The 27758-nt window shown below is 47.1% G+C and overlaps 3 protein-coding genes across 10 annotated transcripts; 1 reads left to right on the forward strand and 2 right to left on the reverse strand.

Annotated features, from left to right (window-relative positions):
- Positions 1-2129: 2129 nt before the first annotated feature.
- STEEP1 (STING1 ER exit protein 1) lies at positions 2130-5874 on the reverse strand. The gene is made up of 7 exons (XM_029996461.1): positions 5688-5874; positions 5452-5569; positions 5231-5272; positions 4982-5120; positions 4368-4457; positions 4131-4223; positions 2130-3366 (listed from the first exon to the last, which is right to left on the reverse strand). The coding sequence occupies exons 1-7, from the start codon at positions 5809-5811 to the stop codon at positions 3304-3306; spliced, it is 669 nt and encodes a 222-aa protein (XP_029852321.1). The 5' UTR covers positions 5812-5874; the 3' UTR covers positions 2130-3303.
- A 1131-nt stretch (positions 5875-7005) lies between these two features.
- UBE2A (ubiquitin conjugating enzyme E2 A) lies at positions 7006-16322 on the forward strand. 2 transcript variants are annotated; one of them, XM_041118914.1, is made up of 6 exons: positions 7006-7321; positions 7607-7687; positions 7822-7847; positions 13218-13307; positions 14323-14435; positions 14872-16322. In XM_041118914.1, the coding sequence occupies exons 1-6, from the start codon at positions 7278-7280 to the stop codon at positions 14998-15000; spliced, it is 483 nt and encodes a 160-aa protein (XP_040974848.1). In that variant the 5' UTR covers positions 7006-7277; the 3' UTR covers positions 15001-16322. The 2 variants fall into 2 exon arrangements, with proteins under 2 accessions (XP_040974848.1, XP_029852322.1); XM_029996462.2 differs by having other exon boundaries at positions 7027-7321; positions 14347-14435.
- Positions 16323-19288: 2966 nt separating this feature from the next.
- Positions 19289-27691, reverse strand: NKRF (NFKB repressing factor). 7 transcript variants are annotated; one of them, XM_029996460.2, is made up of 4 exons: positions 27372-27475; positions 25254-25373; positions 23779-23900; positions 19289-21641 (listed from the first exon to the last, which is right to left on the reverse strand). In XM_029996460.2, the coding sequence occupies exons 2-4, from the start codon at positions 25319-25321 to the stop codon at positions 19654-19656; spliced, it is 2178 nt and encodes a 725-aa protein (XP_029852320.1). In that variant the 5' UTR covers positions 25322-25373; positions 27372-27475; the 3' UTR covers positions 19289-19653. The 7 variants fall into 7 exon arrangements, with proteins under 7 accessions (XP_029852320.1, XP_040974843.1, XP_029852319.1 ...); XM_041118909.1 differs by lacking the exon at positions 27372-27475 and adding an exon at positions 26590-27134; XM_029996459.2 differs by lacking the exon at positions 25254-25373 and having other exon boundaries at positions 27372-27691.
- Between the last annotated feature and the right edge of the window lie 67 nt (positions 27692-27758).

Below are 27758 nucleotides of genomic sequence, written 5' to 3' on the forward strand. Positions count from 1 at the left end.
AACACCAGCAAAAGCTGGGTCTAGTTTGATTTAGGCTGATCGGTCAGTGCTGTTCCCAAGCTGATCGCATTGTCATACACCCCAAAAAAGTTAGCATGCATTTATTAATATTCATTGCAATAGTCTAGGGAGTCAGAGCGAGCCATCTATATGCCAGTCTAGCAGGTGAAATAGCAGAAACACAGAGCACAGTGCAAGGAGAGCTGTAATAGCTGACCAGAAATATTTGCCTTCAGGTTTCGAGGCTGAGCTCTGCACATGGTCCAGCCACCTGGTCACGTACCAGCTTCTGAACAAGCCTTAGTGTTATCCAGCACCCTGGAGCCTCTGTGATGGCACCAGCTGTGTGCAGGGAGGCAGGCGGGGAGGACCCTGTGTTGCTCCCCAGGTACAGCTGCAATTAACACCAACGAAGTCAGATGTGCCATTCTTCTTCTTTTCAGTGTTTGCAAGTTGCAAACTGCATGGTGTTTTTTTTTTTTTTTTTACAGGTTATGAGGAACAAGGCAGCATTGCTACACATGGAGCTATTCTGACATGGTAATTCAGACTAGGTTCTTGCAAACGCACTTGGAAACTGGACTGGACTGAGCCATGAAACACACTAAGCTATGTCTGGCCATGTGTGGCATTATTTTTGGAACAGATCCTCTCCGCTTTTATTTCACATGCTACTTTGCTTTGCAATACCTCTGCATCTGGACAAGTTCTTATGTACAACATAGTGCTCAGTTAAACAAACAAATCTATCAATCACCTACCTATATTTACAGATTTATAAAAACTAATGTTGGCTTTTACGGTACCACAAAATCTGACTTTTCTTTGGTCTAAACACTGCTGCAGATGACCCAGTTGCTACCAGGGTGTGGGAAACTACAGAACGGCTAGTTTTATCTATTATAATAGGCCATTTAATCAAGCATTTGAACTAGGTGCCTCTGCTTCCTGTTGCTGTAGTCAGCTAACATATTTTAATTCATTTAGATCTAGAAATGAAAAACCCAACTTGATTTAAATTGTTGTGACCTAGATCTAGTTAGGGTAGGAAATACATACTTAAAAACGTATTGGATCAGATTCTCTGTGTTGGAGTTGTTTCGGCCACCGACTGCGTAACTAGAGTGTATTAGAAGTATCTCAGGGACTGCTAGCGTGACAAACTACATACTCCCCTTTCCGACTGGGTCCGTGAGCAAGTCCTGAGCCGAACTAGGCAGATCTCTGACAACAAGAATGAAAAAGATTGACTGAACATGGGCTCGTCCTCTAAAAGCCAGAAAGGAGAGGTGCTTGTGCTGTGCTGTGAACGCTGCCTCAATGCTCGAGGTGCGCAGCTGAGCAAGTTGATGGCAGTTGGTAACTGCTGCTTTAGACAACTTGTGCTGAGCTGTGCACTCACTGAATTTTCTTTGTGCCTCACTGAACTGCAAAGTTGGTCCTAGACCCTCCTGGCAGCCCCACATCAGCTGAAGCCCTGCGTTTTGTCACTCCCAACCTTAACCCTAACTGTAACTCACACTGTCCCCAAGTCAGCTTTTGTTCTGGGTGTCACTTGAAGCATGAACGGCCGTACTTCATCCTTTATTACAACTGGAGACGAAGCAGTCCGCATCCCAGCAGACCTCATGTGGTTCACAACCTCTTTTCAAATTCCAAAGTCTTTGACTCCAGCTTGGAAAAAACTTCCTCATTTTTATAGAGACCAACCTGCGGTTCTTTGGAGCTTGGGTCCCTCCCAGAGGCACCCTGGGGCCCTCACCCGGCTGCACTGTGCTACCACACTTGGAAAAGGGGTTTGTGTAACGGAGTTGTACCCACTCATCCCTCCTGCCCTTCCTAAGTATTACACACCACCTTATAATTGCTTAAGTGAAGAGCCACTGGGCGTAGGCTTCTGGAAATAGGCCTCAGATTAGCAGATGATCAGCAGGGGACAAGATCAGCGCTGCTTGAGTTAACCTGAACACGGTTTACCCAGCCTGGCTTTAAATTGTCACAGGACTGACGGACGCATCCCAATCTGCCAGCTCTGGGGCAGAGTTCACTCCCTCCCTTACACCTTATTTTCCCAAAGAAAGGAAGGATACATCCTTAGGCTAAGCAGACCCGAGTTTTCCCAGCCAGGGTTACAAAGCCAGATAGAAAATCTTTATTGATTATAGAAAGTCTTCCATGATAATTGTGGGAGATGAAGCATCTTCTTCATTGCTCATGTTATCTTACGATACTTGGTAGAGTAAGAACACCCTAGGAAAAGTATTTTAGTTGAAATCCGTAACACGGTATTTAATCCCAAGTAGAGCAACAGAGACATGGGCCATAAAGCACTATTACTATGTCACATAAGAGACACAAAATATTACTTCCCAAACAAGGTACTTTACACACCAATTCTTAATGTTGTCTTTATCCAAGTCCTTAGTGGTCAGTGCATTCAAAACAATTTTTCCTTCTCCTTCACATTTTAGAACTCCAGATACTGATATTGTTTTGCAGAACAGGTTAGTTCAGACGTGCGGTTGTATTCTACATTAAAGGATCACCAATCGTATCAGTAGCTTCCAACTATATATTTGTACTTGTTAGTGGTGTAACATGCAGGCAGTTTTTGTTTTCAGTAGTTTAAAACCGGGCTGGATTTCATGTTCTTGTATCGGACAGTATCCGTTGGGACAGTGTAATTCTGTACAACTGCGCCTTTCCGACGGTCAACAGGAGCTGAGACTTAGAGCTGCAGCCAAGCCTGTGCTGGCTGGTCAGGGTGAGCAGCAGCGCGGTCCCCAAGCCTTGCATCTGAGTTGTTCCAGACTGTGTTGGAATCGCGTTGTCTCTCAGGCTGCTGCATGTTTTGGACACATTTAAAATAACAAAATGAACAACAGGCAGAGCTTACTTTTATAACGATTTCTTTGTTGTACAGTTGACCTACTCTTCTAATACATTTATGGAAATCTTACACATTTGAAAACTACCAAAACAAAAAGACAGGTATCTAAAGGTGCACTGAACTCAGGAAGGCACCCAGCAAAGATTCTCCCAGAAGTAAATATTCTGGCTGGAACAGCTTGCTTGTAACACTGGGTCCATAGAGAACTGCAGTTTCAGCAAAGTCTCCAGTACCGCTGGAGTAATTACAATTGGTACCAGATCATCAGTTAGGACAGAGAGGTACTCATCCTCCAAGCTGGTGGCAGCACGTTGCCCTTGAATGTTGTCTGTTACTTCTGCTTTGTTGACAGATCTGCGATAGCTCCTGGTAGCTTTCTCCTGCCTCTGAATACCCAGCAGATGTGCAGCGTTTCATTTGAACTGGTTATCAATCAGAGTTCCTTTCATCTTGGCTTTCTTGGCTTCCAACTCAGCCTGATTAAGAAAATTAAGACAGAATGAAATAATGTCTGGATACGTTTGCCTTCAGTGCTCCAGTAAGGTTTGGTCTTGTCTGACCACTGCAAGCTTTTCACACCAGGAGCAAGAGTAGCTCAAGTTCTTTGCTGACTCCCTCCTCCCCTGAGGTAGATAATGAGGACTACCTTTAAAATCATAAAAGGTCCAAGACTAACTGCACAGGAGACAATTTCATACTTTCTATCCTCAGGTGGAAGCTACACATTCCCCCCACCCCCATCTACTCCTCTCCTGTCACAGCAGGTAAGTTCAGCTGTGATGTTCTTGCCATTAATCCTTCAAGTGACCCTTCTGGTAGCAGCTGAGCTGGCAGGTCCTCCACAAGGGCCTTAGCTTGCCCTGACACCTCATGGCAAAGCCCTGCTCTGCCAAGCAGGCTTGAGAGCACAGCATTAGGGGTGCTCTGGTTGGCAAAGCCATGGCCTGGTTTCCCCTTCCCTCGTTCCTTGTCCAACAGGTCACAGAAATTCTCCCTGCAAAAGCTCTGCTTCTGCTCTTCAGTTAGCTCTATAGGTAATTGCATATGATTTTAAGTTCAGGAGGACTAGAAGAACATCTCTATAAAACCTGTAAAGGAAAAAGTCATCCTCACAAGCTACAAGTTCCCCATGACTGTACCAGGACCTCTCTGTACTTGTAGTCCGATCTGCAAGATAGCTTTTGTGTACAACGCCAGCAGATCTCAGGGATTCACGTTCAACACCGATGAAAACACTCACCAACTCCTGTAGCCTTCTTTTGCTCATGCCTTTGCGTTCCAGCTGTTTCTCAATCACTTTTGCATTCTGGGCATAGGAGTCTGCAATCTCCCTCTGAAACACATACAGTGTCATTTGCAACAGCAAACCCCAAAGTAACACCTTATCCAAATGGTGAGACGATCACTGGTTCTGATCAGTGTCTGAGACAGCTGCCCAGTTCAGGTGTGACTGCCACTAAGGGCAGACAAAGCTCACCGCTTCAATCTCCTCCTCCTCTTCATCAATTGTGGAGACTGTGACAGAACTGAACTTGCCCATGTCTTTGGTCCGTTTGGTCATCATCACCTGGGTAAGAAGCAGAGTATTTTGTTAAACCTTGGCAACAGTTGTGCCGCTAGGGATCACTTCCCCCTCCAAAGCTTTTAAGTCTTCTCTTGCAAGTCATTAAGATTACCTGAACTCTGTGGGTGGCAAAGGAGAATTATCCCCAGTGATTTCTGGGCTTAGAGCTGTCATTAATCAGAAGCAAACTCACTGATATACAACAGATGAGCCAGATTTTGAGAATCACTGTGCAGACTAGCAACGTGACCTACTTGCAAATGGAAACTTTCTGGTAACTGAGCCTAAGCATCAGGCACAGTCTAGATTTTCAAGTTTATTTTGCTTTCCTTTAGTGCTAAGACTCTAAGCTGCTCTGTAAAGGAAAACTGAAGGCAGATGGGGAGAACACACCAAACTGAGTCATTGTTTAGAGGTCCTTTTCTTTCTTTTCTTTTCTCTGCTCTGCCCCTGCCATTAAGTGATTTTACTCACCACACCCTTCTGAAAAGCAGAGATAGCCTTTTTACTTCTCTAAAGCCGATTACCTTTTTGGGAGGTTCTTGTTTCTGAGTATATATGTTTGTTTTCCCAAAACCCTGGCCAAATTTGACCACAGCGCCATCAACAATGAACGTCACGGGAGCATTTTTCTGTTGGTGTTGATAAAAGAGCAGCAGTCCACACCTGGAAACAGAAACACACTGTAACTGGGGGGGAAACCCAGGCTCTGCATTCCTACGGTTACCTCGCAAACGGCTTCTAGAAATCACTCGGGAGCCACGGTCGTCACTCACTTGCCACACTTCTTCCTGAACTGCCGCTCTATGCCTTCGGGCCTGGGGGAGAGAGGGAGAGCTTGAGGGGAGCGCGAAGGCGCTGGTTGATGGGCCCCAGCCGGGTGAAGGAGGCAAGGCCAGACCAGGGTAACCTCTTCCCCGGGCCGCGGAGGGGGTCTCAGAGGGACCGGGGGGGTGGTCGGCGGAGGCGAAGGCCTGAGACCCCCTCCTCGGCCCACCTGCGCAAGAAGACGCTCTCCTCCTCCTCAGCGTTGCAGAACTTGTGGGCGTGCTTGGCAGCGTCCATCACCCGAGCGCGGTCCCGCGGCCTCATCGGCAGCTTCTCCAGCTGACAGTCTGCGGGACAGCGGCGGCCACAGGCTGGCGGCGGGACCGGCACCCACACCCGCCGCGCCGGCGGCCCGCGTCCCCGTCCTCCCCCCCCCCCCAAACAACTCCCTTCACGGCGGCTCACCCAGCACCAGCACCATCTGCCCGCACAGGCAGTAGTAAACGTGAAGCGGCTTCTCCCCGTCGTCGTACTCCTCGCGGTCACGGGTGTCGGAGCAGACCACGGAGCGGGACACCACCTTCGGCATGGCGGCGGCGGCGGGGCCCGGCCTCCCCTCAGGCCCGGCCTCCCCTCAGGCCCGGCCTCTCCTCAGGCCCGGCCTCCCCTCAGGCCCGGCCTCTCCTCAGGCCCGGCCCCCGCAGCAGCTCGGCTCCACCCGCCAAGGTTTTTGAAGGCGCTATGCCCCCCGCTGGGGTGTTTTTGGGTTGGTTTGGGGGTTTTTTTGGTTTGTTTTTTTTTTTTAGGACGTTGTCAAGGGGAAGCGAGGGGGACGTTGGTGCGCAGCGGAGGGGGTACAGGCACCCCGCTTCCGAGCGCGGGGCGGCACGGCGTGGTCGCGCGTTAAACGCAAAGGGCAACGGCAAAATTCAGGCCTTGGCGCCATTCCTCTTAACGAAGAAGCGAGGCTGAACTCGGCACGGAGGTGCTCCGAACCGTGGGGAGCGGGGAGCCGGTCACGGCGTTTCCCTTTGCACCCCGTTTCGGGCTCTGCCCGCGCCTCCGCCACCGGCCGGGCGACGGGAACGTCTGTCTGTCTGTCTCGTCTGGGCAACGGGCACATCTGTCTTGCCTGCGTAATGGGCACATCTGTCTGTCTTGCCAACGAACGGGCACCTCTGGCGAACCGAAAGGCAAGGCACAGAACAAAGTGTCTTCCTGAGAATCGCCATGAGCTCATCCGTTCCTTATTGCGCAGGCAAGAGCGGGAAGGGTCAAGGACAGGAGCTTTTCAGTGCGGCCACAAAAAGCGGTGTTTTTATTATTTTCTTTCAGCTTCTGCGAAAGGCGGTGGGTCTTCCTCCCTGTGTCTTTTGCTGAAGCCTGCTGCGCGCACGGCTGTATTACGTGAGGTTACAAGCGAGGATGAGGTCGAAAAGCAGGGCCTATCCCGTCTACCCTAGGCAACAGCTGAGAGAAATTCTTTACTCCCAACGGCTATTAAAAAAAAAAAAGGTAGAAAAGAGGTTATTTCCCCTCGGAAAGAGCTCTCTGTGGAGGCAGAAAGTGCAGCGTAGCGGGTTGTGCTGGTCTTGGCTGGGGCAGAATTAATTTTCTTCGCAGTCGCTGGTACTGAGCGATGTTTTGGATTTCTGCCCTCCCTCCGTGACGTCACAGGCCACGTTCCACCCCCGTCCGCCACGGCCGTTGGTACAGCCCTCCCCCCCGCCTTAGGCACCGCCCCCTCGCCCCCGCGCCGCGGTGGTAGAGGCTGCTCCGGGGGCTCAGCGACATCCGGCTCCGCCCCCTCTCCCCGCTCCGTTGGTACGTCCCGGGATCGCCCGGCAGCCGGCGCAGGAGTCGGTAGAGCCCAGGGCCCCCCCCCCGCCTCGGTGCCCCCCCCCCCCGCGCCAGCCTGAGTGGTAGAGGCCGCGATCGCTCCTGTTCGTCAGCGCTGCCGTTGCCTCAGTCGGAGCTCGCTGCCGCCGCCGTCGTCTCTGGGCGCCCCGTGCTCCCTCTGATAGTGTATGAGTGATCTATAACCCTGAGCCCGCCATGTCCACTCCGGCCCGTAGGCGCCTCATGCGGGACTTCAAGAGGTACCGAGGCCGCCGGCTGAGGGGAAAGGGGAGGGCGGGCGGGAGGAGGGCGACGGGCCCGGCTGCTACCGGGGGAGGAGGGGGGCAGCACAACATGGCGGCGGGGTAGGGCGCGCTCCGCTGATTGCGTAGCGCCGGTCGACGGCGTCCGCCTGCGGGTTACGCTGTTTGCGCAGGGGCGGGTGGCTACCTGCCTGGGTTACGCTGTTTGCGCAGGGGCGGCCGCCGGCCGCGCGGGGGGCGGCGGCGGGGCCGGCGCCTCAGCCCTCCCTGTGCCCCCCGCAGGCTGCAGGAGGATCCCCCGGCCGGGGTGAGCGGGGCCCCCTCCGAGAACAACATCATGGTGTGGAACGCCGTCATCTTCGGGTGAGTCGGGGCGGTGGCGGGGGGCCGGGGGCGGCAGGCGGCGGGGGCCCGCCGGTCTGCCTCCCGGGGCGGGGGGCGGTGAGAGCCGGGCTGCCCGCGGGGTAACGCTGTGCTCTGCTTCTTCCCTCCTCTAGGCCCGAGGGGACCCCTTTCGAGGACGGTAAGTGGGGGGCTACGTACGGGCCCGGTGTTTGGCTTTCTCGGGGTAAACTGCTGCAGCTTGACACGGCCTTGGTGTGTCCCTGCCGTGGGCTCTGCAACAGGTGTGGGCCTGGGGACGGAGAAGGGGCACGGGTGCATATTCCCCTGACCACACATCCGTATGCTGGACTTATGTAAATTTTTTTATTATTTTTTTGTTAGTCCTACTCCAGGAAAGGCTTGTGGATTTATATTGCTACGCTGACTTACAGAAACGTACAAATTGGCTTGGAGGGGCTTGCTTGCAATAGCTAAATCTGACTATCCTAAGCCTAATTTAATGTACCATTTTAAGGATCTCCACGCTTTTCTGTTGAACCCTGGATCATGGTTTTAGGGACACTCGTATGTGGGAGAACTGTCAAAAACCTGGTATAGGACCACTGTCATTTGGTTTGAGTTCTGTTTTTTCTGATGCTGGAAGTGCTGTGCGAGTAAGTCCTGACGTGAGTCAGCTGAAGTAGGAAATGGGCTGAATGTCTGAGGAAGTTCAGAACAGATTTTTTGAGTTGTTTTCTTTTTTTTCTTGGCATCTACTTCACTCTGCTACAGTCAGTATCATTCAGGGTTAAAGATTGAAAGGACTTTCTAACTTCAAAAGCCGACTAAACAGGTCGTTGTAACATACCTGTGTCCTAGTAGTTTCTGTCTGGCCTTACTGTGTTTTATAGCTTTACTGATGCTGTATGAATACTTCAGCATCTTTGTGAAAACTTGTTAGACATGAAATACTGTCTAACTGAAATCAGTGATGCATTTTTTTAAGATACTTTCAGTGCAGGCTATAATTAATCCTAGGTCTCCATGACTCATGATAAAAGCATAGGAAAAATTCCTTAACTCTTATGTTGTTCTTGGCTAACTCCTTTGTCTCTGTTTATCCTTGGAGGTAGCACCTGTGGGCATGCCTGTAAATTGCAGATTTTTTTTTTTTCCTGTGAAGATTTTGAGGATTTTAAGTATTTCAGGCAGAAGAAAACTCCAGAGACTCCAGTTACTTTATTTAACGTATTAGATTAGTTAAGAAACTTGCTATAGTGGCTCCTTCAGAAGTCTAATGTTTAGAACTTGAGTATTCCATAACATCGCATAATAGAACAGATAGACTAAATGTATTCTCTTATCTCATCTTGTAAAGTCTAAGGGCTTCCTTAAACTTCTGTGAGGGTTGCTAGAGCTGCTTAGCTTCTGCCTAAGCACTGCCCCTAATAGAGTGATTCACTGTTTGGAGGAGAAAGCTGTCTCCTTGCAGTGTGCTAAAATGGAGATTGTTTCCACATTCAGGCTCTTCCAGCTCAGTGTGGGGTTAACAGATGCTATAAGGGCTTTTTTTCATATATTTCCATTTAGTTGCAGAAGGTTGGAGACTGCTTTTGAGAGCCCCGACATCCTGATTTCCTCTGTGCTTTCCACTGTGGCAGCACTGTGTCTTTATCTCATATACTTAGGACATGTTGCACTCACAGCAGTTTGAAGTTCAAACAGATGCTTGAGTCTGCTACTGCTGTCCTGCTGCTTTGGTTGATCTAATAATATAATCTCAGTGTGTGATGGATTGCTCTTTTCATAGCAAAGTGTGCGTTTTCACAGTATGCACTCAGGAAAACAGATATATCTTGTGTTGCAGGATATGCTTATCTCCTTTTCTCTGGGACATATCTTGCATTGTGCTAGATAACAAAATACTAAGTGGTGCCTAGAGATATGGGTGTATTGGTGCGTCGGCTGTGCTTTTCCTTTAAGTGAGTCGAGTAGCACAGTTCAGATGCAGTTTAGCTTAATGTAGGTGAAATTAAGGGAATTCTTATTTAACAGTATTGAGCTGTTAGTTTGGGCTTGCTTTGTAACTGTGCAGGCCCTTATGAGTCAGAGGTACGCTGGAGCTCTGTAATCCTTCTCAGGAAGCCTTTGCAGGGCAGAAGTTGCTTTGTACTTTCGTTTTTAGGCTCTGTGACTTCCTGGTGATACTCTTAAGACTTCAGATACCTTGGTTCTTGTGAAAGTAGCCTGTGAATTTTTTTGTGGTTGTTGTTGAACTAGAGGTGTAATAATTTCAATAATTTTGTGAGAATTACTGTTCTTTATCCTCATTCGGGTGAGGCCCTTCTCCAGTCGCAGCTTCTGAGGTTTCTTAGCTTTGTCTGAACTGAAAACCTTAAGTTCAAACATGTTTGTTTACTTGCTGTGCAGCATAATGCAGCTAACAACACTCCCTCCCCTCCACCCCCAGACTTTAGAGGGTGTTTTCACAACTCGGCACGCAGGCTGACTTGGCCTAGGAGCAACTACTAATTTAGATCAGCAGCATAACTTCCATCTTCTGGTTTAAGAGGATTCGATTGCAGGTGTCTGCAGTAGGACCCTGGGGATATTTATCCTGCCCTTCACTATATTTCTATGAATCTATATGTGTGTGGCATCTAAAGTGGTAGTGCTGTCACAGTGATGGAAACCCAGGCTCTCCCAGTCCTTCAGACCTGTTTCTCTGAAGCTGGATGATATTGCGGTTAGTACAGGATTCCTGGCTTGGACAGAGTTAAGTAACACAGCTATTGTAGTATCCTGCCTTTCTGTGATGGTGGAGGAGGCTTGAACTGAGAAAGCAAGGCATTTACCTTCTGTATGGTTGGTTTGTTGCTTATGGAATATGGATTCTGTACTCTCACATGGGAGAGGAAGAAATCGTCCATGCTTTACGGACAGTGGAACAGTGCTCTCCCTCCTTGCTGTGAGAAGGGCCTGACGGGAACGTGGGTGCTGCTCTGGTGGGGGTTACTCGGGCCAGCGTACAGGTCGTGGAGAAGCGTCCCTGTTAGCCACGTGAGAGACTCACGTCCCGAGGTAGGAGAAGACAGATCAACAAGGTAAGTAAGTACAAGAGGGAGAAGTGAATGTTCTGCTAAGATCAGTGATGATCCTAATATCAATAATGGCAGTGAATATGGTAATTTCTGTTTTAAAATTGGCTGTCTAGGGTAAGTTGCAAGGAGTACCAGTTGAAAGCTTTAAAATTAGTGACAGAAGAGACTGGACGCTGAAGGCAGTGCGTGTCGTGATACCTGTTTCACTCATGTGGACTTTTAAGTGTGAGTGACCCTTGGACTTTGGTTCATTGAATCTCTGGATTTGTCCTTTCATAAAGCTCAGCAATGAGGTGCTGCGTACTGTGGAGCTCTTTCAAAGAGCCATTGCCACTCTGGGTCTTGACTTGGAAATTTGAGTAGGTAGATGCTCCAGTTGGAAGCTGTCTAACCACTCGCTCAGATTTGTGTTAAAAGTAATGCTGTCCTGTCCCTGGTGGGACAGATAGCTTCCCTTTCTTTCAGTAGTTTTAAATGGATTCTAGGACCAAACTGCCCTTGTTACCGCTTTTTGGCCATCGTATCTGTCCCCTCTGCTCCCACTTCAGTCAGTGTTCTAGAATAGCATTCATTTTCTCAAGTATGCTTGTTGAACTCTGCTATTTGATGGTTTGTGCTCAGTTTTCAGCCTACTGCTTGCTTAGTCACTCTTCCACAGCACAAAGCGCCTGCTTTCCTACTTCATAAGGAGGCTACTGAGAACCAGAATTGGGGCAGGGAGAGCTGGGAATCGTTACGATTTAGAATCAAATCTCTAAGTGTTCGATTCTAAAGGGCCAATATTGCTTGGGATTGTTGCTGTGTAGGGAAGGAAGGGTAGTCCTGAGCTGATGTTCACAGCTGGTAGAAGTTGTTACTAACTTTCCAGTGCTGGCTTTCAAACTGATCTCAGATCTGGCTCTGTGCCTCTGGATTAGCTGGAGTAAAGCTCTGAAGCCCCACTGCAGACTTGTGCTAATTTGAACAATCTTAACTATACTACTCTTGTTCCTTTTGTTTTACAGTGAGATAGCATGCTGTTGGCTCTCTGCTCTTACGTTCTTAGGCTGCTAATAATTAACAAACATGCAAAAACTTATTTTTAGGATGTTGAGACTTCCCACTGCTGTACGGAAAAGCTCTGAAGCATCTGTACTGTGTGCAAACTGGAATGTCAAAGCAATGACCTTCACTTCTTGTAACTCAATGTTATAGTTTATCTCCTTATAAAGGAAGGAGTCCCTGGGAAATACTGCAGGTCCTTGCTGATCTGAAAAAAAAGGAAAAGGGCTTGCAAAATCTGTTCTCTGGCCACCAGCTGTTGGCACGTTTGCCAGCCAAACAAAGGACTACATTAATTATAGTAGTGCTGGAAAACTCCCTCACAGTAGGAAGCAAGGATGAACTTCATATCAGCCCCTGAGTTTTAATTTGGGCACTGAGTGTTGGGGGGAAAAAAAACCTGTCACTGATACATAAGAATGCCTTTTCAAAAAAGGTGGTATGTCTGCCCTGGCAGCTTGTTACAGCTATTACTGTAAGGTACATTCCTTTTATAGGAAAGCTATATATTTATAGGAAGGTGCTTCAGATATTTCTCTCTGGGCATACCCAGGAACTTCATGAACTACCTCCCAGATTGGTTGGTCTGAGGTGATAGCACGGTAAAGAGAAGCTTGCACGTTTTGAAGTGAAGTGGAGTATGTAGAGTTCCTTAGTTACTGATCTGAATCACTAGCAGTACTTAGTCCCTTGGACCCATATTTATGCAGTTTAGTTGACAGACTTCTTATTCTCAGATTGTCATAGCCTGAGGAGAAGGGCTAAAATAACTTATGTTGGTGCAGGCTGTCAAAATGATTGGATTGGGACTTAACTACACAGTTTTCTGTTTCTGCTTAATCAGTCTTTCTCAAAGAAAGACTAGTTAGTGTGAAGTAAATGATCAGATTTTGATTTTAAAGTGTCTGATTTGGATGCTGCTTTCAGTTACTACTTTTCTACAATAAGACCTGATTACCTAACAGTTGCTGATAGAAATGTATTTTCTTGAAATTTAAACAGGAAACAAATAAGAAGGTCCTTGTCATGATAGCATGTTCCAGTCTCTAGGACTTACTAAATCATGGCCTGTTACACAGCTGGTTATACACCCACTTGTGTTGGTTTTGCAGTGCCCTGGGATTAGGCTTTGTGGAAGGGCAGATTTATTTCCTTGCACAAACCTTTTGACTGGGGCGGTGGTTTTGGCAGTAAAGGTAAGTCATAGGAGAAACTCTCCTACCAGTACTGTCTAAGACTTCAGAGTTAATGATTAACTCCAAAGAGAGTAGAAGAATCATTGTAGGACTGAGCAATCCGTATTCCATATCTAACATGCATATATGAGCACAATAGTATGAGTTTGTGCTTGTGGAGGGATGCTACTTACTCATCGCTTGTGTAAATTCATTCTGAATAAAGGTTACTTGTCTCTCTCTCAACTCCAGGAACTTTCAAACTCACAATAGAATTCACAGAAGAATATCCGAATAAGCCACCTACTGTTCGATTTGTCTCTAAAATGTTTCATCCCAATGGTAAGTACTTAGACAATGTTTTTTTTGTTTGTTTGGGTTGGTTGTGGTGGTGGTGGTGTTTTTATAGCTTGCTACAGTGCTGTAGAAAAAGGTCTATTTATTATAAAAGCTTCCACTATCTCATAAGCTAGCAAAATTCCACTGTGGTTCTGTGTAGGGTTGGTAAGGATGAATATGTGAGCACTGCTCAGGCTTGAAGTGAAAGGGGCAATAAAAGGAGCCTCTTACCTTTCAGGTGTTACAGCACAGTATTGATGAGACACTCTTCTCTCTCTACTGCCTGTTGTTAGACCTTACAGAAGAATATTTTGTACTTAAATAGCAGTGCCTTGCACTTTGGTCTATACGTATTGCATACATAGCATAATGACACTGCTGAACGTGGTTGTCTTTTATCACTTCCCAAAAATGCCTGTAAGAATGATATACCTTGAAATGTACTGCTAGTTTCCAACTATAACTGGTGATAGTAAGATCATTTAATTAATCCCCTTCCTTGGCAAGTAAAGGTTGAAGATGTATTCCTTGCCTCCAAACAAGTAATAAGCTTTGTGAAGAAATACTGGAAACTTTAAAATGTAGCAAGAAAGCATGTGTGGGTAAAGTGCACTGAGGGAAGGTTCTTCTAAAGCTGCCCTGAGGAGGGTGACTAGACACTGTTGTAGATACTTTCTGGCGAAATCTTAATGTGTAAACAGCTTTTTAGTTGTGTTCTTCATTTGGTTCACTTGTGGGTAGTTTAAATTTTTTTTGCCTTAAAATCTATTCATCGTTTTCCATAGTGGTAGTTACAATGTCACAGAGAAGCTTGATGTTGAAGAATAAGCAGGGGTTGAGTTTAAACACCTCAGGTAGCTGTTGGTGACAAGCTTCACCTCTTCATAGCTACAGGCTTGTTTGCTGGATTTAAGTCTGTCAGACACCACTGATTTTGGTAGCGTTTGTCAGTATGTAGGTTTCCAGAATCACGCAATACTAGGAAAAAACTGAGTAGCTGTACAACTTCTGTTTTAAGCCATTCTTCTTGAACCTTTTCTAGTCTATGCAGATGGTAGTATATGTCTGGATATTCTTCAGAATCGTTGGAGTCCTACTTACGATGTCTCCTCCATCTTAACATCCATACAGGTAAAAAGAACTTTGCATGAAAAAGCAGAATGAAATTAGGATGCTTTGACAAAAACAGCTCAGGGAAAATGTTTGGGTGTTTTGTTTTGTTTTGTTTTTTCTCCCAATAGCCAGTATAGCAGCTATACCTTGATATTTGCTAAAGTATGAATACTTCCCAGATGGAAATTGACCGGACAGTGACAGGAGGTGGTCACTGAAAGGACCCATCCAGCCATTGCACTGCTTGGGTATTGCTGCTTGGCTGTCACTTAAAGAGTCAGCTGCACTGCTAAGATAGCGAAAGCTTCCAGTAACTTACACTTGGAATAATGCAGTGTACCTTACCTGTATCTAGATGAACTTCTGCACTCTCACTGGGAGGGATAGTTTAAGGATTATGTTGGAAAACTATGCATACTTTCAGGTGCCTAAGAATCTTTTTCTCTTCGTGCAGTCTCTATTGGATGAGCCAAATCCTAACAGTCCAGCAAACAGCCAGGCAGCTCAGCTATACCAAGAGAATAAGCGGGAATATGAAAAACGGGTTTCTGCAATAGTAGAACAGAGCTGGCGTGACTGTTGACCCAGGATGATGCAAATGAACACTCTGTTGATGAGGAAAATAAACAAAGTGTCCGAGTCATCTTTTTCCTCCTAGCATTTACTTTGAAAGCAGAATAGCTGTTGTGCTGTTGCCACCCTCCCTTGCTGAAGCTTCTTCTCCTTGGACATCAGAAAGCACCCACTTTGAAGTCAAGTGTTCTGTACTTGGGTTACTTGCAAAAGAGTTACTGATGCTGAATTCATTTTCTGTGGTCCCTCTCCAGTCTTAGGGCAGTATTGTGCATTTCTGTAGTGTACACTAAGCTTTTAATTGTAATTGTGTTATACACAGTGATGCTTATGTGTAGCTTGATAAAAGGGATGTTTATATACATACACATTTTTTAACCGATATTAACTAAAGTGCTGATGTGTCCAGGCTGGTCATTTACCTCTATTGGTTTAGACCCCACTGCATTTGTAAGTACTGAGTGAAGAGATAACCTCTCGTTTCCCTTTTGTATTGGTTTATCAACTCCTTACTCATGGAAAAAAAACCCCAACTCTTAAATTGATTCCTATTCAAATATTTAGTAAGACTGTGGAATGCTAGTTACTTCTGCACTTCACATGCAAGATTTATGTACAGATATACATAAATCTCTACAGTTGTGGTATTTTGATCTTTGCTGAGGGTGAGAAACAACCCCTCCCCCTTTTTTTTTTTAAATTTTATTTTAAAGGACATGCCTAGAGAGACTGCTTCAATAAGTTTCTATAGTCCTGTCACTGAGGCATTACTGGGCAAAACCAGGTAGAGCTGTGGTACTCTGAGCAAAAGTCCTTCCACATTAAGGAAGAGGTAAAACCTGAAGTGTTCCAGTGGTGAAATTACTCTCCTTCAGCGTCTTTTTCCTGCCCCTTATCTTTAGCTGAGAAAGATAAGTTCTTTGGGATCCAACTTAGCCTTGTGGAAAGTTTGAATAAAGTACGGGGTAGGCACTTGAGTCTCTGCAGTTTCTGCTCTTCGTAGATGACTGTGTGGTTTGTGTGAGCTACTGCTGCATGCTTGGGTTAGTTTCCCTTCAGTTTTATGAAAGTATTTTTTCAACTGAAAAAACATTTGTAAGTCCAGACTCACTTTTTTTGTAAGGCTAAGTTTGTACATTTGGATACAGTACCTTAAGCAGCAGTGTGGGATGAAACCTACAATTGTGTTGTCCACTGTTCCAGTGTCTTTTGTGTGCACATTGGTCTGTTAGTTGAGAAGTTTAACTTTGCACAAGTAACCCATGTAAGAAACTGTACATTTTTCAAAAGTTGTAAATAAAGTGTAACCTTAGTGCTTATTGTATAAATAGGCAAGAGGTGTATAACTGTGGTTATTTTAACTGGGAGGGTAGGAGTCTGCTGTGGGATCCAAGCTCCAGGTAGACTCTTACAGCAGGATGGCGAAATACTTCCTAACCTACCTTCTGGGCAGTTGTTGTGCTTGGGCAGAAGCTCTGCCAGTTGTAGTGCAGGGAGAATAAACTCGGCCCTTCCAGCCAGAAGGAGGCGGCAAAGGAAGAAAGACAGGCCAGGATCAACTAACTAGCAAAGAAGTGGAGAAACAGACACAAGTCTTGGCAAAAAAAGCACTTGCAGGAAGCTCAGGGCCATGTCATGCCTACGAGTGAACCATTGACAAAAGTGGAGCCTGTGATAACGCGTTAGTTACAGCAACTTAACAGGTGCAGTAATGAATTGATGGAGGAATCACATTTATTTTTCTCCTGTCTTACAAGGAGGAGAACAGGATTTAAAATGACTGACACATAACAAAAGCTGGTACTGCTGCTTAGCAATTAAGATAGAAGCTGCCAGGCTCTTTCAAAAAATTAAATCGGGATTTATACCTGTTGTGGTAACAGCTCATACCCCTGAATGGGCCTTTCATCTTACAAGGAGCAGCCTTTTACCCCTGAAGTCCTGCCTAAGTTACACTTGCTCATTTTGTTAAAGGACAGAGTGTCTTTTAACTGGACCCCGATAACAGCCAGATGTGGCAATCTCTTGGGTGTGCGTGGAGAAGGCAGGACAGAGTGAGTCTGCCTCAAGTAATGGTCTTTTTGTTTCTTAAGCATTCCCTGTGCAAGACTTCCCCAAGTCAGAGCCAGTCAAGCAATGAGCGCCTTAGCTGTGCCCAGTTATAGACCAGTGCAAATAAGCAAAACCCAGCCCCACCACCTGCATTGATAGGGATGACTGAAGCCAACCAAGAGCATCATCTCAACCATTGCCCCTGTACCAGCCAAGCTATTGCGAGCAGAACCCTTTCTGCGTGCTCCAAGTCACTCTAACGTCACTGAACCTCTCCTCAGTCCCTCCATTTTTGTATTTGTCCTGCTAGTCACTAAAAAGGATGGAGTGGGCTCTTTTAAGGCAGCCAGAAACAAGAGCAGCACCAATCTGCAAAAACCCCACCTCACCTTTACACCCCTCTTAGGTAAGTCCTTCATACACAAACATACATTTTAAACCACGTACTGGCTCTCCAGAAAGCTTACGGCTACGTAACCACACCGGAGATGGCGAGGCTGGCAATTCTTTAGCTCAAACTGGTAACACCCAGTCATCCAACCCTACAGCCACTCACCAAACAGGAAGGCAACAGACGGGTCCTGCACAGAGGTACTGCCCTCGGCAAAAACGGGCACCCTGGAGAGGAAAAGCAACGCCCTGCACAGGCTCAAGCCAGACACCTACCCCTGTTGAGACACCGTTATGTTTAGCCAGCCACCCCCCGCCACCAAAAGAGGCATTTTTTTCATTCCAAATACTGCAGTGGTGCTCTTGCTGCTTTTCTCAGCACCACCACACTTTGAAGACTTGCTGCATATCCAAGTTAGGGAGGGGGCAGCTGCACTCCTGCTTGCAGGAATATCTGCCTAGAAAGGACCAGGCTTCTTCTACACCTACATCACCATCTGCTAGAGCCCAGCATTCAGAAGTTGAGAGAGGGAATAGTGCACACAAAAAAACAAACAACAAAACCAACATACTTCCAGAATTAACTGCCAGATTATTTTTCTACAGAGACAGCAGCAGCACGTTTTTATTTTGGAAGGCCAGGCTAAGCAGAAGCTGTGCTGCAGCCAGCCAGGCAAAGAGAGGAGGGAATGCTCCTTCTCCCTGAGCAAGTCTTACCTGCCAGGGCAGCCTCTTCCTTTTCACACTGTGGGGATGGAAATGCCTCTGACTGCACGTCACCAGGATATTCTGCTTCATCAGTAGAGGTCAGTCACCCCCTCCTCAGTGCTGAGAGCATTTAGAAAGAGAGCAGGAGGTGGGAAAAAAGCTAGAGGATGACATAAAAAGATGGAGGGGCAAATACAGGCAGCAGAAAACCAAAAGTGATAACCAAGACACAAGGCAACAGAACAGACAATACTTCATTAGGATCGGCTTTGTCCTAAAGAGTCATCACCCTACTGGTGACAGAAAAACCCAGCGCCTCTAGGCACGTCTCACTCTTGGCTCTTCCAAGGTCAATTCCAAACCTCTATGTTTTCCAAGCACAAAGCGAGCGTTCCTCCAAGGCTCACAGAGCACCGTGTCCTGTGGTACTGCTGGCGGAACAGGGCGGAGGTCGGACTCTGCTTCCCCGGCGAGAAGCGCTCCGGCCTCCCGGCAGCGCGTGTCAGTCCTGGAGAGATGTCGCACTCGCATCACGCATCAGAGCAACACCGGAAAGTTTACTTGCGAATCGCCCTCGACGTACACAAGCACAGGTACAGTAATGGAGCAGAGAAATAATTAGGCACAGATTTGACTTTGCTCAGGATTAAAGAGCTTATATTCAAAGTAAAAAAAATAAGTTATATAACAGTCCCCACAAGCTACACGAGCATCTTTGAGCGTGGGCTCTGCATTTACCTCCAGTTTTTATATTTCACACTTCACCATGGTATCTGCACATATCAAGCAGCGCTGCAAGGTAAAAACGCACTGGAATTATCTCAGTCGGATACACTGATGATTAAGGTGCATTCAGGAATTCTCAGTATGCGAGACCCAAGGTAGAAATCTATGAATAAAACTGTACTGTTAAACTGGTTAAGGACATCTCTCTACATACGTACACAGCAGAGACAAGACCTCACTATGCATATTTTTCAAGAATAAACGCAGTTTTCACACTTTTTTTTTTTTTTTAATAAAAAGTGTGACAAATCCTGGGGTTTTTTTCCAGAAATAAAACTTTATTTTTATTGTCATTAATACCAACTTTACATACAGGTTTATTCCCCCACACTGCATTTCCTTTGCTTTTTATTATTTTATTTAAAAAAAAAAAAAAAGGCATTTTTTTTTCCTTCCTTGGTCAAGAAGAATAAGGGAACTATAATTTTAAATGATGTCAAATTCCTTCTCGTTGGACATGTGTTTTTGCTATTACAAAACTATTAAAATGTGAAGGAACAAGTAATATCAAAGACACATACAGTAACAGCACTACTGCTTTTGGGTTGTGCTAATATACTTGAACAGAACCTGGTCAGTTCTAAACGTCTAACAACATTTTAGAAATTATATTAACGAAGTGAAAGACTTGAACGTTAATATAACCCACAACAAGAAAAATGCAGCATCTCTTTCTTTAATCGAGTATCTAGGAAGCTCAGTCTCCGGTAAAATGGGATGCCTAACCTCAGTTTGCTTGAGGCATAATAAGCTCGTAATGCCCAACCTGGCCTTCCTGCTTCAGCTGGTCTAACAGATCTTCCTTGCGCCGCTTCCTGCTTACCACCAAGTATCTGTTGTGCCCCTGCCCGTGAGATTTACTTTTAAGACCATATTTTTGGGCAATCTGATGTATCTGCTTCCGCTCATCCATGGTCAGTTCTCTAGAGAAAGTCAAGTCAATGTGACTTTCTGAGCGTGCATAGTTTCGAATGATCTCTTCAATATCTCTTTTAGCGATTTTGTTCACCCTTTCTACATCAAGCCCAAGTCCTTCCCTTTTAAACTGCTCCTTCACTGAAATAGGCTCTCTAATTCCTTCACCATCTTTCCCTAGGCCACCACCTGTCCAGCCCATCTTTCTTAAAATTTGATTCCCAATGTTGTCTTCTTTGATCTTCTGTTTGAAAGCCTCTTCTGCCGATCGACCCCGAATCTCATTTCTGGAGATGACGTCTTCGACGGTGCCTTTCTTCAGGTTATTAACAACAGTTGGCTGAGTCTTTTTGAGGATTTTCACGGCTTCCTCTGCTGCCTCATGCTTGACAGATTTCTTCACTCCAACTGCTTCTGCGATGAATTCATCTTCAAGCAGCACCTTGCATTTCCATCGCATGCCAGTCATCCTTTCAAAGACATACTCCACCGTCATCTTGTTGAACTGGGCGGTGTCATTCAGCGTACACACTGGATTATTGGAGTTCTCATAAACCACGAGGTCCTTCAGGTCCTTCTTCCTTCCGGAGCCCCGCGACGAGCAGCCCACTTTCTGAACCTGGGTCACTTTGATGGCTGCTATATTTGACTGCATCTTCTGCAGAATTTTCAATGCCTCCTCAGCTGCTGCGTGCTTGCTGGTCTTTTTAGTGCCAAACCCCTCGGCTAGGCAGTGATCTTGCAGATACACTTGACAACGCCACGAGCGGTTGGGCATTAATTCATATTTATATTCAACAGACATTTTGTTATATGAGGCAGAATTGTTAAGTATTCCTATTGCGTCACTGGCATTCTCTGTGAGGACGAAACTAGTCCAATGTTTGTTGGTATTAGTGGAACCTTTTACAGATTCAGTACCAGGCTGCATTGGGACACAGTCCCTGTTGGCAACTACGAACTCCTCATGAGGTTTGAGAGCAGGAGGGAAATCTGGGCGACTCACGCCTGCCTCGCACACCACCAAGTCTTCGTGATAGGTATGCTTGAACTTCCGCTGAACAACTCTAACTTCCACAGACTTCTTCAGCAGCTTGACTGCCAGCTCCGCGGCTCGATCCCTGGATCCGTTTTTGCTGCCGGCGTAACCGGTGGTCAGGTAGACATTCTGACATCGCACTTCACAAGCGAAGCCATCTGTTAAGAGCTTCTTGCTCTTGGGGAGGTCAGCAGGGGCAATTTCTTTCAGAGGAACATAAATATATTCAGGATTTGTCTTGCACGCCTGAATTGAACGTGTCAAAAGATACGTATAGTTAATTTTATCGGTCCCAGTGTTTGCATCTGGGTTCGCAAGATTTTTCCAGATAGCTGCTGACAGTTTCTCGATAAAACTCTGCTTCAGCATTATAGCTGACGGAGGGAAAGTCTCTGATGCAGACTGGACAGCTGCAGGAGAAACTGCCACCTGCAACATGCTGCTTGTGGTGGAGTCCATACTATTGACAGCCTTCTTGGCTGCTGCTGCCTGGCCTGCAAAGCCAAACCCAGCTGAGTTGGAGAGCTGGGGATCCGCCTCCCGTGCACTCGCAAAAGAATTTGTACAATTTTCAGCTGGCTGCGCTATGCTGTTTGTATTTGCCTCCTGGTTCACCTCCTGCATTTGGTTATCCAGAGAATCTTCCTTCCTGTCATCCTTCTCAGCACTGGTGACAAAGTGTATGGGTTCAAAACGTGGTCGCACCCGGAACCTGGGGACCATCTTTTTGGGCGGCTCAGGAATCTCTTCCAGCTCTGGACCTACAGAGTGAAAGAAAATGATAAAATTACCAATATATGCCATGACAGGGAGACAAATGTTTTCACAGAGTAATCTCCAGGAGGAACCTGCAAGCTCTGAACACAAGATTTCCACTTCTTTGCCACAAACCAGAAGGTTTCTTTCCAAAGACATTCAGAATTGATCAAATAAGACCATTCATTCTTGCGCAGGTCACTACAATGGTATTTCCAGCTCCACAATTACCACACAAAAATCTCTACGTATTTAGTTATGTGGATTCTAGGTCCGAATTGCTTGCTCTGCCCCCCAACACTGCCCACTGAACCCATCCAGTCATTTCTGAAGTTAATCCATTCAAAGCTACTAACACAAGTAAATACTACGGCCAGTAAGACAGAACACCAGAGCGGGACTAGAGCCTCAGCTCTGACTCTGCCGCAGGCTTGCAGGCTGATCTCAGATAAACTACTTTACCTTCAGGTCTTCTCATTTGATGGAGGAACGCAGAGATACTGAACCCTCCTTTCCAAAACACAAAGGGCTGTTAATGGCAGCATTAATAAAAGCGTATTTTCTGTAAATGTAACTACGCTTGGCTAAAGGACACCAAACATGGAGAAATCTGCCCGAGCCTCAGGCGACAGCTGCAGTGGCTGGGGGGGGGGCCCATTACACATCACTGGTAGACCTCTTGTTTCCTAGCCAGAAGAAATGCAAATAAGGCAGAATATTCTGATATGCACAGCTACTGCAGAAATTGAGAATCAAATAGCTGATAAGCAAATATGTTACATCTAAAAGATGGTTATACAAGACTTCTCCTGTGAAAGATTTAGCCCCCTGAAGTGGTACATGTGTGTAATTCCATCAGGGAGCAAAAGGCCACCTCAGTGCCTTGGAATGAGCTGCCTAATCCAATGCCAATATGTGCAACTGTAATATAGGTCAGGCAACACATCTGTCTAGACATCACACTACCATATTGTATTTATCATAGCCTAGTTCATTGCAGATGAAAAAACCACTTCGCATACAGCATAAACATATTTAAATCAGGTGACAAAGCTCATACGCATGCGTTAAATCCTTTGGTTGTCAGTTTTCATGAATTATGGCAAGGTTTACATTTCCTGCTCCATTTGGTATTTTGATGATTGCGCTGCAGCAGCATCTAAAGGCTCTCACCAGCAAAACAACTCTTTATGCTGTCTGTGTAATGTGCAATAGAGAACGCCACCCCTCAGAGCTGCTGCCTGAGAGACAGACAAAACATGGGAGGAAAGCAGCATTTTCCTCAGTTTTGCAGCTGGCCCATGGAAGCACAGAAAAATTGCTGGGTGTCAAAGTAAGGGAAGAAACTTTGGCAGAGCTAGAGATATATCCAAGCCTAGAGGAGTCCTGCGCTGTCTGACCATTTGTGCTTTAAACAGCCGAACTACTGACTGACGCTTCCTCACAAAGCAAGGGCCTGCCTGCTCGCATCCACAACCTGCATCTGCACACCTCCGGAGAGAGGGCAGGGAGCTCTGAAGGTGCTGGAGGAGAGGAGCCAGCGGATGGAGCCACTGAACTGCCAGCCCTCTCTTCCTGCTGCATTTCCTCCACTGGAAAAAGCTACAGCTGGAACATCAGCCCCTGAGACCATGGGACTGGGCTGACATATGCAGGACTCTTCCAGGCCCAGTAGGGAGGTAAAAAAAAATTAAACCTCTCTCCCACAGTGCTCCCGGCAGGTCATAACTCAAAATCAGTAAGCGGAACTCCACATCTCCATGCACATGTACAATCCCTTCTCAGGTCAGAACATCGCCCCTCACTACAGTGAAGAAGGGCAGACAGATATTTCATTACATAGATTCAATTCCTACCACTATCAGTGTCGAAAATCAATTACCTGGTAATTTCAATGAAAAATGATATTTTCTTAAGCAAAAAGGGAACTCTGCATGAATTATGCACACCCCACAACATGGCAGAGGAGGGGAAACAGCTGCAGTCTAGCAGATTACATCATGGTTGCTTCTCTTCAGTTTGCCATGCTGGCTCTCTCGGAGGCAGCCCCGTGGCACACTGTTGTCCCCACGCTCCCAATAATGCCCGCCAAACAGTGACAGGGAAGGGCGTCTCCTTTGACACACAGGCAGGTATACTCACTGTCAGATGGAGAGTGGTATCTTTTTAGCTTCCTGCTAGGGACCAACTCGTATGTCCTCACTTCCCCGATATCGATGCCTTCAGCCATCTTGAGAACCTTCTCCATGACCTGCAAGCCATATCTGTGTGGATTCAACAGCAAACCACTTTAGAGCTGGTCCCACAGGGGCAACACACACACATGCACACACAAGCTTTACGCAAAACAAGAACTAAAGCTGCCCGAGACATAGTACCTGGTGCAAGGGAGATGCTCCCCCTGATTTTTCTGGAGTATTAACACGGGACCTGACCACCGGCCTCATGCCGTAGCTAGTTCAGTGCTAGCAGACAGCTTGCACACCAGCTAACAAGCTACCTGGCTCTAAGTGAACCCATTTGTGAACAACAAACCATGCAGCCACCAAACTGACAGCGTTTTAAACTTAAATACATTATTTGTCAAAATATAACATTTGGCAGAGCTACTAGGAACGCAGAGGCATGGAGAAGGAGGAGTCTCCATGGGCATCGCAGCTTCAGTGAACTAAGCGCAGGAGAGACTGACTGACACCCAAGTCTTGTCTGGGTCAGCAGCCACAGACTGCACGTCACCAATATTGAAATCACAGATGTCAGATGACAAAGGCACTGCTCAGCCTTTATCGACTACTCTTTAAAAAGCCATACTAATTTCTAGCTTGGTAGCTGTAACTGAAACGTTTTAAATCCCTGAGCCAGGACAGAGGTGAGGTGGCTGTAACCAGCTCTGTGCAATCCCTGACCCTGCTGCAGCACACTCGCAGTTCCACATAGGCAGGACACACACTGTACAACCCCATCCCTCTTGGCCTTACATCCCTAACCATCTAAGTTTTCCATTGCTCTGGGGATCTCTCACATGTTTTCAAGCCATTTGCATGCTGAAGCTGAACAAGAAAAAAAACCCAAACCTTTCTAACCAAGGAGAAGCTACAAACATGGCCTGAAACTAGCCTCTGACAGCTTTGCACTATGGTTCAGGAAGAAAAAAAAGCAATCTTGCACCTGTTCCATGGTGCGCTCACCTTCAAAAGTCAAAAGCATCAGGTCACTGCCCACAGACAGGAGTCCAGAACCGTTCCAACAGCTAGTGCTGCAATAACTTGCACCAGCTGTTGAATACTACTGTTCCGAGGGCTCTGGAAATCTACTCACTCTCCACTCAAGAAATGCCCTTCCTGTTCCTGATTCAGAGGGCCAGGCAGAAATTAGATCCATTTGAATTACTAGGCAAGAACTCTAAACACACTACTGCAGTCCCTGCTTCACCTGCAGGTACTGAGCACAGCTCAGCCCCCAGCAGAGAGGCAGTGGAACCCTGCATGGGAAGAAAATGCCAAGAGGGATCAAAGGGAGGCGGACAGTGGTGATCCCCTCATCCTCCTGCAGCCAGAAGGGAGAGGGGTAGGAATCTCTACTCCTCTCTCTGGCTTACAGGGAGAAGAGTACATTACCTGTGATGGGAACCTGAAGGACGATGCCCTTTTCCAGCAGGGTGCAAGAACAGCGTTAGATTTGACATGTGTCACTCTTCTTCACAAAGGATGGAGACGTTTTGGGGCTCAGATTTCTGCCTGGGGGGAAGATCAACCAGTCCCAACATGCGTTTGTCTAACCTGGCCTTAGAAGTCTCAAGCTGTGGAGACTGCACATGGAGGCAGAGGAATCCCATGCCTCCAATGCATAATTAAAGTCTCCCTGGTGTGACCTAAATACGTTACCTCTTATCCCAATCCAAGTAGCTCTGGAGCATAATGCTTTCCCCCCATTTTGCACCCACCTTTAACACATCTGAGAATATGTGCATCTTCTCTCATCCACCCCTAAACTAAATGAATCCTGTTACTTAACTCCTTCCTCATAGGCCATGCTTTCTAAGTCTTCTGGGCATTCTCCCCAGCAGAACACTCCCTCAGAATACATCAGCAAAGACTCTTGATTTGTATTTACTCTGACAAACAGGTTGTCTTTAGCTAGCAAATGATCAACATTAAAAAAAAAAGCAAACAAAAAAACCCCCACCAAACCAAAACCCAACCAACTTGAAACAACAAAAATCCCCCCAAATCTGAACTTATTCACTTGATACAGCAACAACAGCTCTTCCCAAGCAGCAAAAGAGACAGCAGTTCCAGAGAAAGCTGCTACTTCCCCAGACAACTCTAAGTAAAGCTGCTGACTGCTCTTTAACAGCACAGCCTGTTCACCGTGCCTGTGCAGTGTGTTCACGTTCGTGTGCAACGCAAGCTTTGGGGAAACATCCTCACTGATAACCGCTCTGCACTGCATCATGCCTAAATCTATTGCTCGTGTCTCCCTTGAGAGTTGTAGGTAGAGATGTTCATCAGGGAAAGTATGTGCACTTACAGGCTTAAATTGCATCATTTTTTTAGGATTTGAGATCTTGCCACATAGTTCTTCACTTCTGCTATCAGCACCCTCTAACCGTATTATTGCATTGATTCCCAAAAGCACCATCACAAAGAAGACGCTCCATTAAGACAGCGCGTAAACACATTAAGATGAGCTAATGGACCAAAGAGACTATATCTTAAGAAGAAGATATGCTCAATTTTAATATACTACTTGAGCTTTGGAATTTGAAGCTGTTTTAAAACTACGTTCAATTTTGGTGCTTGCAAGGCAGAGCAGTTTAGTACTTGGACCAGAAAGAAATAAGAAAACGTGCAGTTCTACATTTAAAGATGTTGACTTGGCTCTGTACAAATGACACAAAATAGTCCCTGACAAGGCTTTGGGATAGCCACTTTAATAAAAGCCAAACTATACCTCCTTCAGTGTTTACAAGCTCCTCTGTCACTGCACAATTTGCTGAAGTTAGTTGCTAAGCAGTTGCTTCTGTCTTTAAAGCCTTATGTCCAGTTAAAAATAATCACAACAGCAAAAGTGTCAGTCAGGACATGGGTGATGTTTCTGCAGATCTCCACAACCTTGCTAGTTACGGTAAGGTGCTTTCTGCACGTTAGGAGTAATCCTGGTGAAGGGATACCTCTTCCATTCACCAGGCCTATTTCTCTCAGAAAAACCGAGCTTCAAGGCGATTTTATCGGCTGCTTTACGCTCAGAGGAATACTTTCTTCTCGGTTAAATTACAAAAAGCGTACCACCACGTGCTGAAGGCATCCTCGGGGGTGGGACATCAAGAACTACTTTCAAAACACACGTACACTTTTTCAGCAGCTTGCTCCCCTCCGCATACAAATCCGAGCGTATCCGAGCAACGAAAGCCGCCCAGGAACCCGGAGTTCTCCCGCACCGGCCCCTTCCGAGGCCCCAGTTCCCCCGGCGTTACTTTTTAAAAGGATCCAGCCCAGCACCACCGGGCCACGACGGGAGCCCCGGAGGGGAGCAGCGGGGACACGCCGGGGCACCCCCGCCTGACGGCGAGCGCCAGGCCCCGGCAGACAGCGGGGCCGAGCGGCCGGGGACCGCCACGGCCACCCCGGGCGGCCGCCTCCGGGCCCGGGGCCTCCCTCAGGGCCGCCCCACGGCCCCGGGCCCACCTCACGGCCGGCCCCGGGCCCACCTCACGGCCTCCCCCCGGGCCTCACCTGCAGCCCATGAAGACGTGGTTGGTCCAGAGGACGGAGAGCGAGAGGAGCTGGTCGATGGCGGCGCCGGGGTAGCCGTGGAGGTGGCGGAGGATGAAGCGGCGGCGCAGCCCCCATTGCCGCTCGGTCTCGTTGTACTGCCGCCACTGCTCCAGCACCGACTCGGGCACCCGCTCCGGCTCCGGTTCCGGCGGCGGCATGGCGGGCGGCTCGGCGGACGAAGCCGCGGGGCCCGTCCCCGCCGGTGTTCGCCGAGCCGCCGGGCACAGACGCGCGACGGCGGCGGAAGCGGCCCGGGCGTGACCGGAGGGGAGCAGGCCCCACGTGCCGGGAACAGGCCGCGGCTCAGCCGCGGGCCGCCGGGGACCACCGCCCCGGCCTCAGACC

Source organism: Aquila chrysaetos, chromosome 21 (genome assembly GCF_900496995.4).
Source record: "Aquila chrysaetos chrysaetos chromosome 21, bAquChr1.4, whole genome shotgun sequence".
In the NCBI taxonomy this organism is placed as follows: domain Eukaryota; kingdom Metazoa; phylum Chordata; class Aves; order Accipitriformes; family Accipitridae; genus Aquila; species Aquila chrysaetos.